Source organism: Lingula anatina, chromosome 7 (assembly GCF_051362555.1).
Source record: "Lingula anatina isolate TDL-2025a chromosome 7, LinAna3.0, whole genome shotgun sequence".
NCBI lineage: Eukaryota > Metazoa > Brachiopoda > Lingulata > Lingulida > Lingulidae > Lingula > Lingula anatina.
In genome coordinates, this window is record NC_141773.1 from 5,327,172 (window position 1) to 5,344,165 (window position 16,994).

General features: G+C 37.3%; 2 protein-coding genes across 11 annotated transcripts in view; both read left to right on the plus strand.

The window, feature by feature from the left end:
• The window catches only part of LOC106176161 (uncharacterized), a 55,560-nt gene extending 52,725 nt beyond the window's left edge, over positions 1–2,835 (plus strand). For all 10 annotated transcript variants that reach the window (XM_087016592.1, XM_087016595.1, XM_087016593.1 and 7 more), the window contains one exon: positions 94–2,835. In XM_087016592.1, the coding sequence (XP_086872718.1) occupies positions 94–186 (93 nt within the window). In that variant the 3' untranslated portion in view covers positions 187–2,835. The remainder of the gene's footprint in view (positions 1–93) is intronic.
• A 1,504-nt stretch (positions 2,836–4,339) lies between these two features.
• Positions 4,340–16,994, plus strand: part of LOC106170149 (uncharacterized) — a 28,330-nt gene continuing 15,675 nt past the window's right edge. Inside the window, exons 1-2 of the mRNA XM_087016887.1 lie at positions 4,340–4,891; positions 12,791–13,030. Coding sequence (XP_086873013.1) covers positions 4,819–4,891; positions 12,791–13,030 — 313 coding nt within the window. The 5' untranslated portion in view covers positions 4,340–4,818. The remainder of the gene's footprint in view (positions 4,892–12,790; positions 13,031–16,994) is intronic.

Consider the following 16,994-nt stretch of genomic DNA (forward strand, 5'->3'; position numbering starts at 1 on the left):
TAGTTAAAGGGAATTACAAAATGGTTAAGGGAAAGCTTTGTGGCTGCACTTTTTCAGATGATTGTACACCTTTTTGATGATTTATTCTTTTAGCTCACATATGACTACAAGTTTGACTTTGAAGATGAACAGCACAAGATCCCTTGCTGTTGTGGGGCACCTAACTGCCGCAAGTGGATGAACTGAAGAGGTCACCACTTTTCAATACACTACCAGCATAGAGTTAGAACAGAAAAAAATGTGATTTGGACCAGTTCTGATTGATATTTTTTAAAAGAAAAACAAGGAGAACAATGAAAGGAACAAGAACATCCTTGGTTTCATAAGGAGATTATGTGAAAAGAATAAAGAAGGAAGAAGAGTGATTCAAGTTCGCAATCATTGGAGGGTATTTAAAAATTCATAGGGCCTGTATATAAGCTGGAAGAAAACCCAGTCAACTCAGTGTGAATATTGGCCACAAAACATGCTGCATTTCACATCTGATGTTGATTTATGAAAAACCAGTTTGCCACAAAATATCAATACTGTGGCTCACCACGGACAGATAAAATGCTACAAGGGAGCTATGGTATTGTCTATGCCTGTCATAATTCTGGAATACCTCATTATTAATCACCGAGTTAATGTATGTCTCCCTTGGAAGAGGGCAAGAGGAGTTGGAGACATGAACTTAATTATGTTATTTTATCTCAAAATTGTGAATTTTATGATATTGCAAACTGCACAATATATGATCATGCAAGAAAACAGCTGTCAAGCGCGGTAAAGCTCCAGTGAACCTTTTTTAGATAGTCTGTGGCAGAAGTTCAGTCATGAGTAATTGAGAAGGTTGTGGCAGAAGCTGACTTCTGGTGAGTTATTGGTTGGCTATGTTGATTTGTGCAGAATCTGCAGAATCCTTGTGAGTCAGCCACTTGGAGGTTACATCCCAGAAAACTTCTACATAACAGAAATTGTGATCGAGTAACAACAAAAGGGAGAAACACAGTGCGGTAACAGACGTGCAGATGCATTGAAGTGCTGGGACTGTTTGGAAACTCTACAGCTAGCGTGGGTGTGATTTGAATGCTGACTCCAGCTCAAAACAGTCCTAGACCATTGTGTTTCTTCAAAGACACCTTGCAGCTGTGGTTACCTGCTCTCTCTAGTTTATTGTCTACAGCTATGGTGTCTTTCCCTTGGATATCATTGATAAACATTTCAACATACTCTTTGGTATGCTCCTTGTTCTATAAATATTGATTTTTTTTTCAAATGTAATTTATAGCCATTGAATGGGGAAGGCATTCAATACCTTTAGAGTTTTGTCTTTTGACAAATTATTTTGCAGACATAAATTAATGTTCACAGAGTCAATATTTGTTATTTGGAGAAAACCCAGACGTCTGGATGGAATTGATGTTTGAAATTATTTCTTTCAATCTCTGTGGTATGTTATTGGCATTATTTCTTGGCACATTGTGCTATTGATTTCATTATTATATTTTCTTGCTGCCTTTATTTTCTCGTATTTTTCATTTTGTCTGTCATTTTTTGTCCAAATAGTTTCCCCATTTATTGAACCGCCATTTATATCAAACATTGTTTGAACAAGTGAATTATTTGACCTTTTTCAAATAAGCAGTAGTGCGTGTAAATATGTTACAGAATTATTATTTCTGGTTGATATTTTGGATCGTTTATTAAGCGCCTCCACACTGTGGATGGTAACTGATGACGTGGTAAACATTTTTTTGGCTGTCTTTATTGAATTTGTGAGTTTGATTTATTCTGCAGATGATCTCATCTCAATTATTTATTAATAGATTGAGTTATTCATTGTTACAACTGTTTTTTCTGGCATTGAATTTTTTGTCATTATTGTTTTTTTGGTGGGACTTAGTGTTATAGGTACCTCCAGCAGTGTTGACTTTGTTTGTTGACATTGTTTAGTAACATGTTAGTTAAAATGACTGTGTCGTAACCATGTCATTTTGTGTAAGGTTGCATTAAGCTAGCCAAGAGAATTTTTATAAAATATTTGTTTACGTGTCATGTACTTTTTTATAGGAAAAAAATAAAGAAATTTCTGCTGTTGAACAAACATGTCACAGCATTAGATGATGCAGCCCAATTTACTCAGCCTCATTAACATGTGGATTGGACAAAAAATGCGCGTTTATGTAAATGTTAATACCATGGTGGGGCAATAATTGTGGAAATGATTGCAGTCAGTAATGTTTATGTTCAGTCATTAAGGACCTTTATAAAGTGTATAAAAAACTTGTACTTTATTATGTGTACTGTAAGGCTGATGACATGTAAATTGACGTTCAGCTGTACTTTTACTATAACCTCCTATGTAGATAAACTAATAGAACAACATCTCACTTATTGCCATTGAAACTTCTGATTGGTGAAGTTGAAAGAAATTTGGGGATTTCTGACTATGGAGCCAGACAGTGTTAATGTTGTATGGTATAGCTTTCTCCACTGATGACATCAGTATCAAAACCTGTGATGTCATCATCATAAAGTGATGATGTTACAATCATGAACTGATGATGTCATTATCAAAATTAATGATGTCACCTCAGAATTGATGAGGTCATGGATAGCACCTGTGTGACTCACATTTTTGATACATTTATGGTTAAGTATGGTAAGGACAGTCTTTTCTCTTTTATTACGTTTTCCCCCCTGTGTAATATACCCCGGGGACCTGTACATAGGAAGGTAAATTATATATACACCACAAGCTCTGGGAGTCCTATTTTCTACTACCTGTTGTACAAGAATTATGTGTATAAGTATTTGTAAGTAGTACATATAATATATATATATATAAATATATAAATATAAAGAAAGATATGTATATGGTGAAGTAAATGGTGAGACAAACAGGTTATAACAGGGATGCTAGTCATCCTAATGTATTTACTTAATTATTTACTTTGTTATAGTTTAGATTTTTTGGCAAGTGGCTAAATGGCAGCATAGTCAATTTTTTTAGGGATGTTACCGACAGACACTTTAGAAATATGTAGATTTGTGTATTAGTTATTCAGTAAGCTTGTTTTTCTACAATCCATTAGATCACCCATATGCCATGTTTGAGAATTTTTTGGCCAGTAGGTGCAGACAACATTCTTAGTTAATGGACTTTAAGTGACCAGTCATAAGTGGACAAAACTGGCCATACTGGATCAGTACTGGTCAAGGAAACTGACCATTGAGGGTCAGAGAGGGAGGGTACTGAACTGGTTTGTGGGACAGTGAATGATTAATATGTCACTGGAGGTCTGCTCTGTAGAAAGCAGTTAATTATGCTAGACATGGCATCAGTATGATTAGAAACAGGTGTACAGTGAAATGCAATCATCACACTTAAAATAATAAACATTTATACTTACTGAAAAAATCTTGTTGTTTACTAAACAATATTAGCAGATAAGTTTCTAATATAATGAGTGAAGTTGTGAGAAAAGAAATTAATAGATCTAAGATCCCATTGCAAATATGCTCCAATACATCTACATTATTATTATTTTTTTTTGGGGGGGGGGGGAGTTTTTTAAAATGCATAGCTTTAATATCAGTTTCATAAGACATGACTAATTTGATTACCCTCTCTACTAACCACATTTCTAAATATTGATCGAGCCTTTCAGATAGTAAAGGAATTCCTTTTGCTCTGTGAAACTAAGAGTAATAATTTCATAGCATTTTATTTAACGTGTAATATCATAAAATCCACCCTCATGCATTCAAACTGGAAGAATCCTATCCTGAAAGGTACGAACCTGTATATTTGAATTCACTACTGCATTAGAGTTTTTGTTGTACATTGTCCTATTGAATATTAACGTATATAAATAAACTAAAATAAATATGTAAGCATAAACAATTTTGTGATTTAAGACACAATACCACAGTGCATAAATAATTTAATTTGGGTCCACTTTAGATTATTATAATGTGTCATTGAAAACAATGGATAATAAATTCTACCAGGCTGACGGCAGTCGCCCAGGTGCTACGGGGGTGGGTGGGTGGGGAGAGAGGAGGGGGTGGGGGTACAACCTGCAGTTGGCCAAAGGGCTGTTTACACAAAAGCAAATGGCACTTCCAACCGCACATCCATCACTTTATACAGCGTGGCAATTACAGCTGACTGTGTCACACTCACTATTTCATTAGCACAGCAGTGGCAACCAAGGTCGCCGTAAACTACGCAGTTCGCAGCCTCTGCCCCACAAAACTTAACTAACTAAACATTGATCCTCACTATAAGCAATGGGCTCTGACGTAATAATATGTCTGGGTCTGCGTGCATATTGCACGCCGCCGATTCCACAAATATTGAACTCTGACAGCAACTTATGTTATATGTATCTTTTTGTCTGGATTAGTCACGTAGAGAAATCAATAAAAACGAGCCAAGTTAATGTGCTCAGTGCCTGGATCGATGGAGAGTCGCCGTGCTGCCACTGCACCCAAAACATGCATACAACCTATGGACTCTCTCAATCAAAAATGAACTCGTCCGACTGTCTGGCTCGCTGTAATCTATTTCGACGGGCTAGCTTTCCGTCTGGGTAAGATTTTATCCCGAAAATGACAAAGTATCGCCAAAAATCGTAAACCAGGGTCTTTGCCTGCTTCTCCTTGACCCTCGGAGGCTATACAGTGGCCGAAGGAGAGAGGGTTAAACGAGAAGAGACGTTAGAGTGTTACTGAGCCCCGCGATCAGCTGGCGTCGGCCACAGCCACTGCTAATATCTCCTCGCCGCCATTGTATGCATCGGATATGTTGTTTTAACCAGGCCACGATCAATGGATTTATCGAGGAAAATGCTGAGTTTTGTGGCCATATTCTTACATTGTGGTTTATTACACATCGTATGGGGTAAGTGACACTGGTATTTTGCTGCTATGTTAAAGGGGCAAGCGGCCGAGTGGTGAAATCTACACTGTAAATATCCACCGATTACTTCATAAAATTAGGTCATCATCTTTCTCTCCAACTTGAAGTTCAAGTCCTTCAGCTTCCACCTAAAAATAGAATACCAGACTATTCTCATATCTTGATATCTGCCAAGTTCCTAACATATGTCTTATGATTGTGCAGTAGTTTAAATGTTTGAAAAGCTGACTGTTAATTGTTATTGGCATTTTGTGTTGTCATTTTTTTCTTGTGAGCCATATTTTTCTGGTTATAAACTGGATGTGGAAAGGCACTTGCCCTTTCCTCCACAATGTCATATTTTTTTTAATATCTGTCCAAACAAAATTGATGACAGTGTGTTTACCAAATTACCAGTGAAGAACTTTATTGATATCAGCCATGGTGTTATAAAGCTACATATGGTTACAAAATTACAATTACACAAATAAATAGTAACGTATACTGTTTGATATGATGAGTAATATGTAATGAGTATGTATACTATGTAGCAACCTTCCAGGCTCGTACCTAATACCAATATTTGAAGACCCAGCCCATATAATATTGTTGTCAGATACCATGTACTTGGTTGTTTGATGTGTGGACACAGATGATGGGGAAGTTTTGCTTGTGATCAAGGCGATAGTGTTGGATCAACCTAACCAAATGTCTCATTTGAAGATCGAAATAGCAAAACTCTAGCGATGACACATAAACCCATCTAAATAGTAAAAATTGAATTGTTACACAATTCCTGTACTAACCCTAAGCTTGGATAAGACCAAAACAATACAGTTCTTACCCAGTCGGAATCATTATCCTATATTGACATAAGCATCGACACACTTCTCCCCTCCCTCCCTCTCTCTCTCCTCCTCTCTCTCTCACACGCACGCACACACACACACACACACGCATATTAATATTGTCATTAGCATGTAAACCTCTTCTCCTCCTCTCTCTTTCTCTCTCTCTCTCTCTCTCACACACACACACACACACACACACACGACAACCAGCCATCCCCTGTGACTCTCCTCCTTAAACATAAGCACACTCTGCTTCCATACATTAACACCCTGGAAATGCGGTTATGTAATGTGTGTTTTCTTTCTGTCTCGGTCCATTCTACCACCTATTAACATACCTGTCTGCCTTGTGCTGCTGTACAATCATCATGTTAGGTGCAGAAAGATTCATTAGCAACTTAATTGTCAGTTCACACCTAGAATATACCAAATTAGTAGCCGTCTTGTAAGGGGTATTGTAATGGCTGATTTTATCCAGCTTATTTATTGGTAATAACATAAGAACTTGGATTGTAGTGCATGTAGACACCGACAGCAGCTTTTAGTATTTATGGAAAGGAATACACCACAACTGGCATTATTTTAAATGACAAAGGTGATTATGATGTATGGATAATTGGTGTTGCTGTTTTCTTCTCATACTGAATGGCCCTGAAGGCTCATTATTACATTATTTTAGGCTTGTAAGGGCCATCCTTTTTGTGTCCTCTGTATATGTAAATGATTGATATAAATATCCATATGTCTGCTGAATGTATGTATGTATATGATTGTTGTTCTTGAGGTTCAATGTCATTAGAGGTTGTTGAACTTTCTCTTGAACCAGTATTACTTATTTATTTAGAGACGAGGCTGTTCAAGGTTTCTCTTTCTTTCTTTTCAGTCATCACTTCCCTCTCTCCCTCTCTTTCTTTCCCAGGTTTTAATGTCAAAACAGAGGCGAAGTGTAAGGCATATTTAAAGAAAGACCTTTCAGCCATTTGCAGGCAGTCGACTACCCATTCTCCCTCTGAGTGGACTGCACCAATTCCCCATAAATCACATGAAAGCCCTTCATTGCTTGGCTAGGTGGATTATGCAACTTTTCAATAGATTTTTCTGACACCAGTTGAAAATAAATACCACCGACCTACATTCTGGGCAGGTTTCTTTCAAGAAATGGGTTAAGGTTTCCAGCTAGGTCCATGGACAAAGGCACCTTTCTATTTGAAAGACTTCACTGACCATGTTAAGAAAAAAATAAGGAAATAGTGAAGAGTTATTAAGTCGAATAACGGAGCTTTTTATGGGTAGAGTCGCAAACATTTGTATCTATTTATAGCAAATTTTGCAGGAAATGTTAAAAATATTGTATCCGCTTACTGAAATGGTAAAACATGCTATGGAGCTAACACATATGGAATTTTCACAAGCATTTTCGAAAACAAATTCGGTGAAGTTAGAATCAATATTCCAAGTTTTGGTAGAATTGCCTGATGTGTACTTTTTACAGAACAAGTGAATCCTTTGGGAAAAGTGCCCAGTTTAATCATTGTTCCTGAAAGTAAAACTATACATTTAGGGGATACTTCAGTGCTGCAACTAAAATGTCCCCTGTCTGTTAAGTTCCGATGAAGATGTTTTTAATTATTAATAAAATTTACATATTGAAAACAAGTAAAATCAATTAGCTGCTACAAGCAGAATTGCCAAAATTTTTTTTTTTTTTGAAACGTTCAAGTTATTTTACAACAACATTTTGGATGGTAATTACCAACAAGAAAAGAACAAGTTTTTGGTATGCCGTCACTGATTTATTATATAACAATGCATATGAAATTACATTATTCTTCTAACTTGATGGAAAATGTTAGTGATGATCGCTTTGTGAATTGCTCATTGTAAAATTTTGAGTTTCCTTCTAAAATTTAAGTGCCAGTGATATAAGCTCTAAATGATAAATGATTATTTAATGACTCCTGCCTTTTGGGGGTCTTTATTCTGATTGGATACCTTTGCACTTTGTGAACCAAGCACAATTGAAATTGCCAAGAAATAAAGATGCAATATATGTTATGTAAATGGTTAACTTTAGGAGGGTTTACACACTGGGGGTTGTTCAATCCTTGTCGAACATGGTTCAAACCTAGTTGGACTACTCTTAAAGAAGGTTCAGGTAATATCAAGATTATGTAGCAAATTTTTTTTTACACAATCTCTACAAGAGATAATGCAATCATCTTATTCTTTCCAATGTACACAGTATTTCCTCTGTAAAAGGTTGGTAGCATATGTGCTGTGTGGACTGTTCTCATTGGATGCTTATATACCACTATTTATCATTGAGTGCAGTACACATACATGCAAGATATTGATAAAACGCAGCATCTACAGAACTGGAAGTATATTTTCCATTGGTCACTTGAACTATTAGCTTTTCAAAGTTACTGGCCAGACTTTATATCCTATAGCTTAATTATGGAAATTATGGCCTGCACGACATCACATAAAAATTGTGAGAATTGGCTTGAGGTGGTGGGGTTAACTTTTTAACAATAAGGCGAAACTACACACCGAGAATGTCATCTTAGAAAGCAATATAGAAGTTACATGCAAGAAAATGTGAGAAAGTAAAGACTGTAAATCTACAGAACTTTTGAAAAAAGGGGTTTGAAGTTGAATCAGTCAAGTTAAATTGATTAAATTATGTTTCTTAAATAAGAAATTGCTCAAGCAGGCTAGTGAATAAAGTTTTAAAAAATGTACTGGAATTTCTCTCCTTGCCACCAGAAATCCAGGCTTCGTAAACCCTGCCAAAATCAGCTGGGTGACTAGTTTACATGTCAGAATAGAGAGTCACTTAAAACATCCAACTTTCCATTCTGACAGTATGTCATAACTCATGTTTCAGGGCCCAAACAATGTCATGATGGCCGTTTCCATAATATCCCCTATATAGTGCATTCCAATACATGTTTGGGGCCCCCAGTGGAAACTTGATGGCCACTGACAGTTATTTTATGGAAGCAGTGTGTGAGGAGCCTGACTCAATCTGCCTAGAGATATTATTTATGCACTGAGCACTTGTAGACTGACGCCAAGTCTTTATGCTAGGAACCCTGATGCATGTTGGATAGGGGGTGCCAGGTGGATGGATGGAGAGAGAGAGAGAGAGAGAGAGAGAGAGAGAGAGAGAGAGAGAAGGGGGGAGGAGTGACAGAGAGCGAGAAGGGGGTGGGGGAGGGACAAAGAGACAGAAAGATAGAGGGGGGCAGGGAGAGAGAGGGCTAGGGGGGAGAGGAGTGACAGAGAGAGAGAAGGGGGTGGGGGAGGGACAAAGAGACAGAAAGATAGAGGGGGGCAGAGAGAGAGGGCTAGGGGGGAGAGGAGTGGCAGAGAGAGAGAGAAGGGGGTGGGAGAGGGGTAGGACAAAGAGACAGAGAGGGGGCAGAGAGAGAGAGAGAAGGAGAACAGAAATGTAATAATCTAGTTATTAAACTACAGATTAAGCTTTGGTTCAATAAATTAAATTAAAAAGTGTATTCTGATTTGCATCTTTTGAAGGAACTTGTATCAGTTGGCATCAGCGATGGCAGAGAAGTATTAAAAATGCCATCAATATTGGTTTAAGTTAAGTACATTAACAGCTTCCCCCTGCCATCTGTAATTATTCATCACAATCAGCATGTATATGAAGGTATATCCCTCATGAGGGACAGTACTGTCAATTATCTGTACATCTTTTCTCAATTTATCTATATTCAGAATTGCCCAGTCATATTTCATGATATTATAGACAGTAAAAATTGAGTGCTTGGGATTATTAAGTGCAGGGTTTTCAGTGCACTGTCTTGATCATATTAATATTGCAATGTGCTCAGTATCTTTATTATACCTTAAAGGGAAGACTTGCTGTGGAAATGCACTATTTTGAAAGGTAGTCTGAACCAAACTTTGATCCATTTAAAACAAAATGCATAGAATTTTTTTTCACATGGTTGAATTTAACTTGACAGAATGACTAGATTGATTATCAGAACAGCCTTGCTAATAAAGGCTAAGAGCACCTGGCTTGCTGAAGAGTCTCTTTCCTAGGTGTAAACTGGACTTGCTCATCTTAATACATGCATAATGGTTCAGTTGCAATCTATACACCATTGATTGAAAAGAGCAGTAACACTTGCAAATTATGAGTGCAACAACTTGCATGAAGGAAGAGGTATATATAAGGCTTATGTGTATGTACAAACATCCATACATATGTTACAATATTGTACAAACTGTAGTGGAATCAAGAATTCGCAATTTGTAAAAAATAAAATTTGTGTGTGTTTGGAAGTGCTTGAAATATATGTACATAAAATGAACGGGCAGACCAGTGAAGAATAAAAACAAGACTGTACCTATATTGCTTAAGCTTGTGGGATAAAGTCAGATTACTTACTGCATCAAAATACAGGTAACTTCAATATACCTGTGCATTCATTACTAATGCACCAACCAGATAACAGCAGTTCAACTGTTTCTATGTGCTTTATATGAACTGGGTCTATATGAGGTAACATTATGCTCTAGTACATACTACTATGGCCCTACACCTAATGTGGAAGATGATTTACTATGGTTAAAAAGAGAAAGTAAATGTTAAATTATAGAAAAAAATTGACAATTTCAGTTTTGATTTCAACTTTCCATTTTGTTAAGGTTTGCAATTATGGCGGAAAAATTGTATTTGATTGACTGTATGTTCTGCTTAGGTACGAGGTGGTTATGGTAATTTATAGGTAGCTTGGAAAAACCTGGATGAAAGAAAGGGAAAACAAGAAATGTACGTGTTAAAACTGTGCCACCTGGAAGTTGAAAATGAATATTATACAGTGGTTAAAAAATTGAAAAGAAAATTTTAAAAATTTGGATTGTATAGAAGCTCCCATGCTAGGATCCCTCTTACACCCCATTTCCATAGATTAGATCGACCTACTTTAGATCGACCTAACTCCCTGGGGGTTCACGCTAAATAGCTGTCAGCCGGGCAGACACGAAAGTTAATTACCCCCTTACAGCTTGTAGTAGGCGGGACGGACATTTAAGTCGGATTATCTGAAAGTAATCTAGTGAGATATCCCGCGGGGATAGATCGATCTAAAATCTATGGGAATAGAGCCTTACATTTTACTGAAATGCTCTTGTCTTGGCATTAAATCAAACAATAGTCACACCATAAAAAATATTTAAAGCCTGGTATGAAATAAGGCCTCTCTATATGTACTATGTAACTGGCAGGGGGGAGGGGGGGGCAAAAGTTGATATAAAATCACATTAATATGGTGGGGCCAAGTTACACTGACGAAAAGCAGCAAAAGCATATGCAAAAAGACATCCCTATCACAAAAGAAATAAAGCAAATTTGTGCATAATAAGATGTAGTAGTTTAAACCATGGCTATCTTCTAGGCATTTCAACAAGCTATACTATTATAATTATTGATTCTGTAGTATGGATCCCAGACAGCTGCTAGTTGAGAATATAGTTTTTTTATGTCCAGCAGCCATGATAAAACTAGACTTAGCCTTGCAGCTCCATCTGCATTATAACCTTTGGGAAACTGGTTCACTCACTAGCTTCCTCCCCTTCGCCATTTACCGAATGAACTTACCCAGCCTATGAGATAATAGGCCCTGTCCAGACAGTGGATGAACTTTGACCTCCGGACTGTGGGCATTTGTGCGTCAGACCAGAAATAGAATGATGGATGCCCTGCAGAATTAAACAATTTTTTAAAGGGGGGAAGGGGGATAAGATTTTGAAGCAGCTGTGACAGATTTGAGTTACATACAGGTTATTTGAGAAAAAACCGCAATGAATAGTGATTGATTTTCTATGTTAATCTTACAATACATTCGTAAATTTGAAAAATTGTCACGTAGCATTAAAGACGCATATTAAGTGAGCACTTCTGTTCAATTATTGCTGATTAACCTGATCAAATGCCACCATTAGCTTTTTTAAGTAGTGTACTTTAAAGAAAAACACTGAGTTTTATTACATTTAATCCTGGAAAAATGGTATTACACATAGATTTCCTGCTGCCCTTCTATGCTTTACAAACTGGAGGGGTATAAATTAGTCAAATTTACAACCAGAAATTTGATGAGGGTGGTGTTTTAAAGCTATTTTCTGCTCCCTGATTAACATAGTACTTGTTACTGATGTGGATTTTATTTGTTTTGTAAGAAACTGGTAATAATATTTTACACGCATTACAGGGCACTTTCTATGTATCTCGCCTCATATGAAACTTTAAAAAGATAAGAAACATGAATTATGTATAGCAGCTATTATGTTATGTCTGTTTCTGAACTTATTCCAGAGCAGAAAAATAAAACTGTTACTATAAAAGTGCCTGTTTCATATTCATAGCTACACAAAGCATTTCATTCTTATGAGAATAACATATTGAACAGACAAGGCACAGACTGTTATATTTTGTCACACAATTATGTTTTGACCTGTACCTGAATGTATCGCTAATACACTACGCATGTATAGGTACTTATATGCCATACAGTCTGCATTGGTTAGTAGTCATAGCAGAATTACATATTTTGCATTTGCCTGCTGACTTAATAAGAGGTTATTTTTTTTTACAGGGAGAGGTGGCTGATTGTGAGGCACTGGTGGTGGTGGTGGTGGTGGTGGTGGCGGTGTGTGTGTGCAGGGGGGGGGGGGGTTAGAAATCAGCTAGGCTTTCCTCATAGAGCCGCCCAGCCGTCATTTGGGGGCCATTTGCCTCAAAAGACTATCTATGTTTCCAAAGATGGCTGGATGCCATACAAAATTTTTGGGTTGGTTGGTTGGTTGGTTGGGCTTGCTTGGGTTGGAGTCCCTGTAAATCGATGACCAAATTACAGATTCACAATTTGGACTCCCTGTACCCCAAATCCTGGGGAACGCCCTTAAAATCAGTAAATTTATAGAAACCATAGTTCATGCAGTGAAAACTGTCTAAACTTACATCATTGCAGTAAAACTGATATGTCAGATACGTAACTTATTGCGATTCTCATTTCAGGTTCCACAGAAGGCAAATACACCTACTGTGCCTATTTGGAGAACAAGACAACGCAGACAAGAGAAAACGAAGAGATGGTGAAGAACTTCTCCCGCAACGATGACCGAGTGAAGTATCCGGAACAGCCCGATGTAATGGCAGATAACAAAACTGTTCGATGTCCTGATGTATACAACAAGTGCTTCACTCTGTGGCAGGCAGGGTCCACGAACAAGACACATTTTACGGTGCTGAAACAAGGTCAGTGTTTAAAAGGCAGAAATATTAAATCTAAGGGTGCATTCCCAGAGATTTAGATCAATCTAGAGATTAAGATTTAGATCGACCTAATTCCCTGGGGGTTCACGCTAAATTGCAGTCAGCTGAGCGGGCACCATAGTTAATTACCCCCTTACAGCTTTTAGTAGGCGGGACAGACGCTTAAGCCGGCCAAGCTGACAGTAATCAAGTGAGACTCCCCACAGGGATAGATCGATCTAAAAATCTATGGAAATGGGGTGTCATACTGGACACTTATGTAGATTTGCTAGGTGTTATGTAGAAACTCCAACATTTTGCCCTTTATCAGAAGGACATCATCAGGGAACTGCAAAACATTTAGCAGATATACGTAAGTGTCCAGCATGATATTAATATTGAACATCTCTACTGGATGAACCGCTATAGTTATATTTCCCTAAAAGGTTAGTGTTTATTAAAAGGTTTTTTTTTTTTTTTTTGATTTGGTGTTACACACTAATCATTGTGCTTTCTCTACTTAAAGACGAATTTGAAGTAATTTGACATGTCAAATCATTGCCCCCAAAACCAACCAAATGACATCATATAGTTTCAAAGCCTTAGTATTTTTACTGAGATTTGTCGAGCTAATAGCTTCCATTCTTTTTGTTTACTAGTTATAACTGCAGTCAAATACAGTGGTGAAAATATGGGGCATGTATTTGTCAGGTTTTCCCCCCTTAATTTAATGATATATTTGCATTACATTACACAGGTTGCACATAATTGCCCAATCTCAAATATAATCTGGGACTGTTCCGCCTTTTCCTTGTCTTCTGTCTGAGTAATGTATACTTAGCAAGCGTGAGGCCTGAGTTGATGCTTTGAAGTAAAAGAGGTCCCAAAAAGGGGTGGTAAAGGCAGTTTTTGAGCCAAATGCATTCAGTATTATTCTGAAAATTTTTTTAGTTGAAAACACTAAAACTGTTTCATTCTGCCATTGGTTTATTTGGCTTGTGAAAAGATGACAATTCTTTTTTGTTATTGAAATTGTCATGTTTTGTTTGGCTTCTCTTAAAAATCATGAGCTACCTATGAATGTTAAAAATCTACTTCTGTTTAGAAGAAAAGTCAGAGTGAGTCTGATTAATCAAGCCACTCTTTCCAAATAAATGCGGGGATATAACTACTCTCAGGTAGACTAAAGATGACTTTATCACGCAACATCATTGATCATTCCCTCTTCCAAGAACTAGCGTCAGAAGATACCTCTGTCTTTTTTAAGGGCATTTGTACTCTTTCCTTTCAAGTGTAAGAAAAGATGATCTGGCACTATTCTGACACTGATGGCATTTAACAAAATAAGGAAGAAGAGCCTGTATGCCAAGTGGGCAACACCAACGCCATCTGGTGGATCAATTGCAGGAGTACTTTTTTCAGCGTTAATGGAAATTATCTAATATCTTCTGACCCTAGATTCACCAGAAAATGTGCATGACATTTAAAAAGTAAGGCAATCTTCACCAACGGCATTAAGTGGATTAAATATTATAGGAAAATGGTTAATGGTATATCTGTAGTCTCCAGCTTCACCCAATTAAAATGTGCGTGACATTCAAGAAGTAGGACAATCTTCAGCTGTGTTGTAACAATATGTTGTACAATTCATGTTAGGATCTGTTATACTGTGTAGTGATATTAAATGAAAATAAAATGTTTAGAATTGGTAATTAGTCCCACAAAAAGGGGGAGATACCAAAAAGAATTTTAAAATGTAAAAGGATTACTTTTGTAAAAATAAAAAAAGGAAATAATGGGTTTGTTTCTGATGTCCTGTTATAAATCATTTATGCAACAGAGTCAGGCGAAGAGATGTCATGGCAAAATAATTTTATAGAAAACTAGAGAAAGATAGAGAAAATAGAAGATTCACAGCAGTGGACTAACCAGTCCGCAGATCAAATATGGCTGACCCACCTGAATGCTTGTTGTGTAATCCCCACAGGGAACAAATTCACTAGGGGATTAGATGGCAATCTTGGGTTGCTATATTTGATCCACGGACTAGTTAGTCCACAGTTGTGAATGCAACCAGAGAGAGAGAACAGATGAAAGTCTACAAAATGCTCCAATGTTAGATACTATTGATAATAAGTAGTAGTGTGCTCTTCCTAACTAATTTCTCTCAACCATGACTATTTACTCATACTGCAGTTGGGTCGCATTGACCTCTGGTATTTATTCACATCCCAAACACAGATTTTCAAGTTCCACGGTGCGGTTCTTTTATTTGCTGGGATCGAAAAACAAATTGAATCCATGTCGGATATAAAAGCCCTACCTGTCTCGCCCAGCAGACTGTGTCTACATCTGTTAAGTATTACAGACTTAGTCAATATTTGCATTGAGGAGAGAATGCGAAGCCTTTGACTGCCATCCAGGGTAGCAGACTAGGTCAGGCGAGACTGCATAGGGCTCAAGTATGCAGGAGACTGTGCCTTGATTATTGGCAACTACTACTGACTTACCTGTGCAGCTGTAGGAAGTACAGGGGCATGTGGATCAATATAAAACAATGTTGTTTATTATCATAATTGTAATTATAATTATTATTAATATTATTTATTATTATTGTTATTATTATTATTATTATTATCGCCATCGTTATAATTTATTAATCTCTGCACTACATAATAAAATTTGAATTTCTTAAGGGATTTGGAATCGCAGTTCTTGGTGAAGAATTAAAAATTTGGGTAGGGTGGGGTGTGCTTAGTTTAGGAGATGGAATAAAAAGAAGAGAAGAAAGTTGGAAGAAATTGCAGAAAATATTAGTTTGAATTGTGGCAGTTGTTCATGTTCCTTTGCTTAAACTAACCACGTGCCTAAGACCCCATTCCCAGAGATTAGATCGATCCAACTAGATCAACCTAACTCTCTAGGGGTTCAGCTAAATAGCTGTCAGCCAAGCGGGCACGAAAGTTATTTACCTCCTTACAGTTTGTAGTAGGCGGGATGGACATTTAAGCCGGATTATCTGACAGTAATCTAGTGAGACTTCCCACGGGGATAGATCGATCTAAAATCTATGGGAATGCGCCCTTAGTTATTGGCTTATCTGTGGCAGAAGTTGCCTGTAAGGGGAGTTTTTTTCTGTCTGTCTGTATGTCTGTCAGTCCATGTCACTGAGTTTCAAACAGAGTAACGTGTGCAGCAGGTCATCATACCATAAATGTCACTGTACTTTTCTGTAATGTCCCAGCTTTCATTCTATGTCACTGTTGTACCCATGTCACATTAGAACTGCACGTCTAATCCGGCAGCTGTTGGATGATGCAGCACCACCTAAAAATACTACAGCACTAGCCTATAATGGCAGACCACAACCTAAAATGTCACTGCGCTAGCCTATAATAGCAGACTACTACCAAAAATGTCACAGCACTAGCCTGCAATGTCACAGCACTAGCCTTACAAGTATATTTTTAGATTGTGCATCTCACCACTATTTGTTTTTATTGTAAAATCCAACTTTTTAAGTTGCAAATAAATACATATTACATAATGGCAGACTACTACCTAAAATGTCACAGCACTAGCCCCTAATGGCACAGTTTCATTTGGCAGTTTCACTGATACTACAGCATCAATTGACATTGTTTGTCATTGTGAGTGATCAAGGTCATTTAATACGCCTTTTTATTGTGCTCATTAGTCTGGCACATTCATTATCACCGCGTAATATGGGCTGGAATGAAAGTTAATTAGTATAGTTATTAAAGGCAGACAGTGTGTGTAAGATTAGATTTCTTGGAAATTTCAACAATTTTCACCTAATCAGCAGGGTCTACCATGTCCAAAATAGCATTATATTAACAGCATTATGATCCATACAGCCAGTTTTGAGCTTTAAGGTTCTAGTTTTTTAGCCCCCTCCCCCAGATATAATGGATATAGATACTATCTTGTATCATTCATAACAATG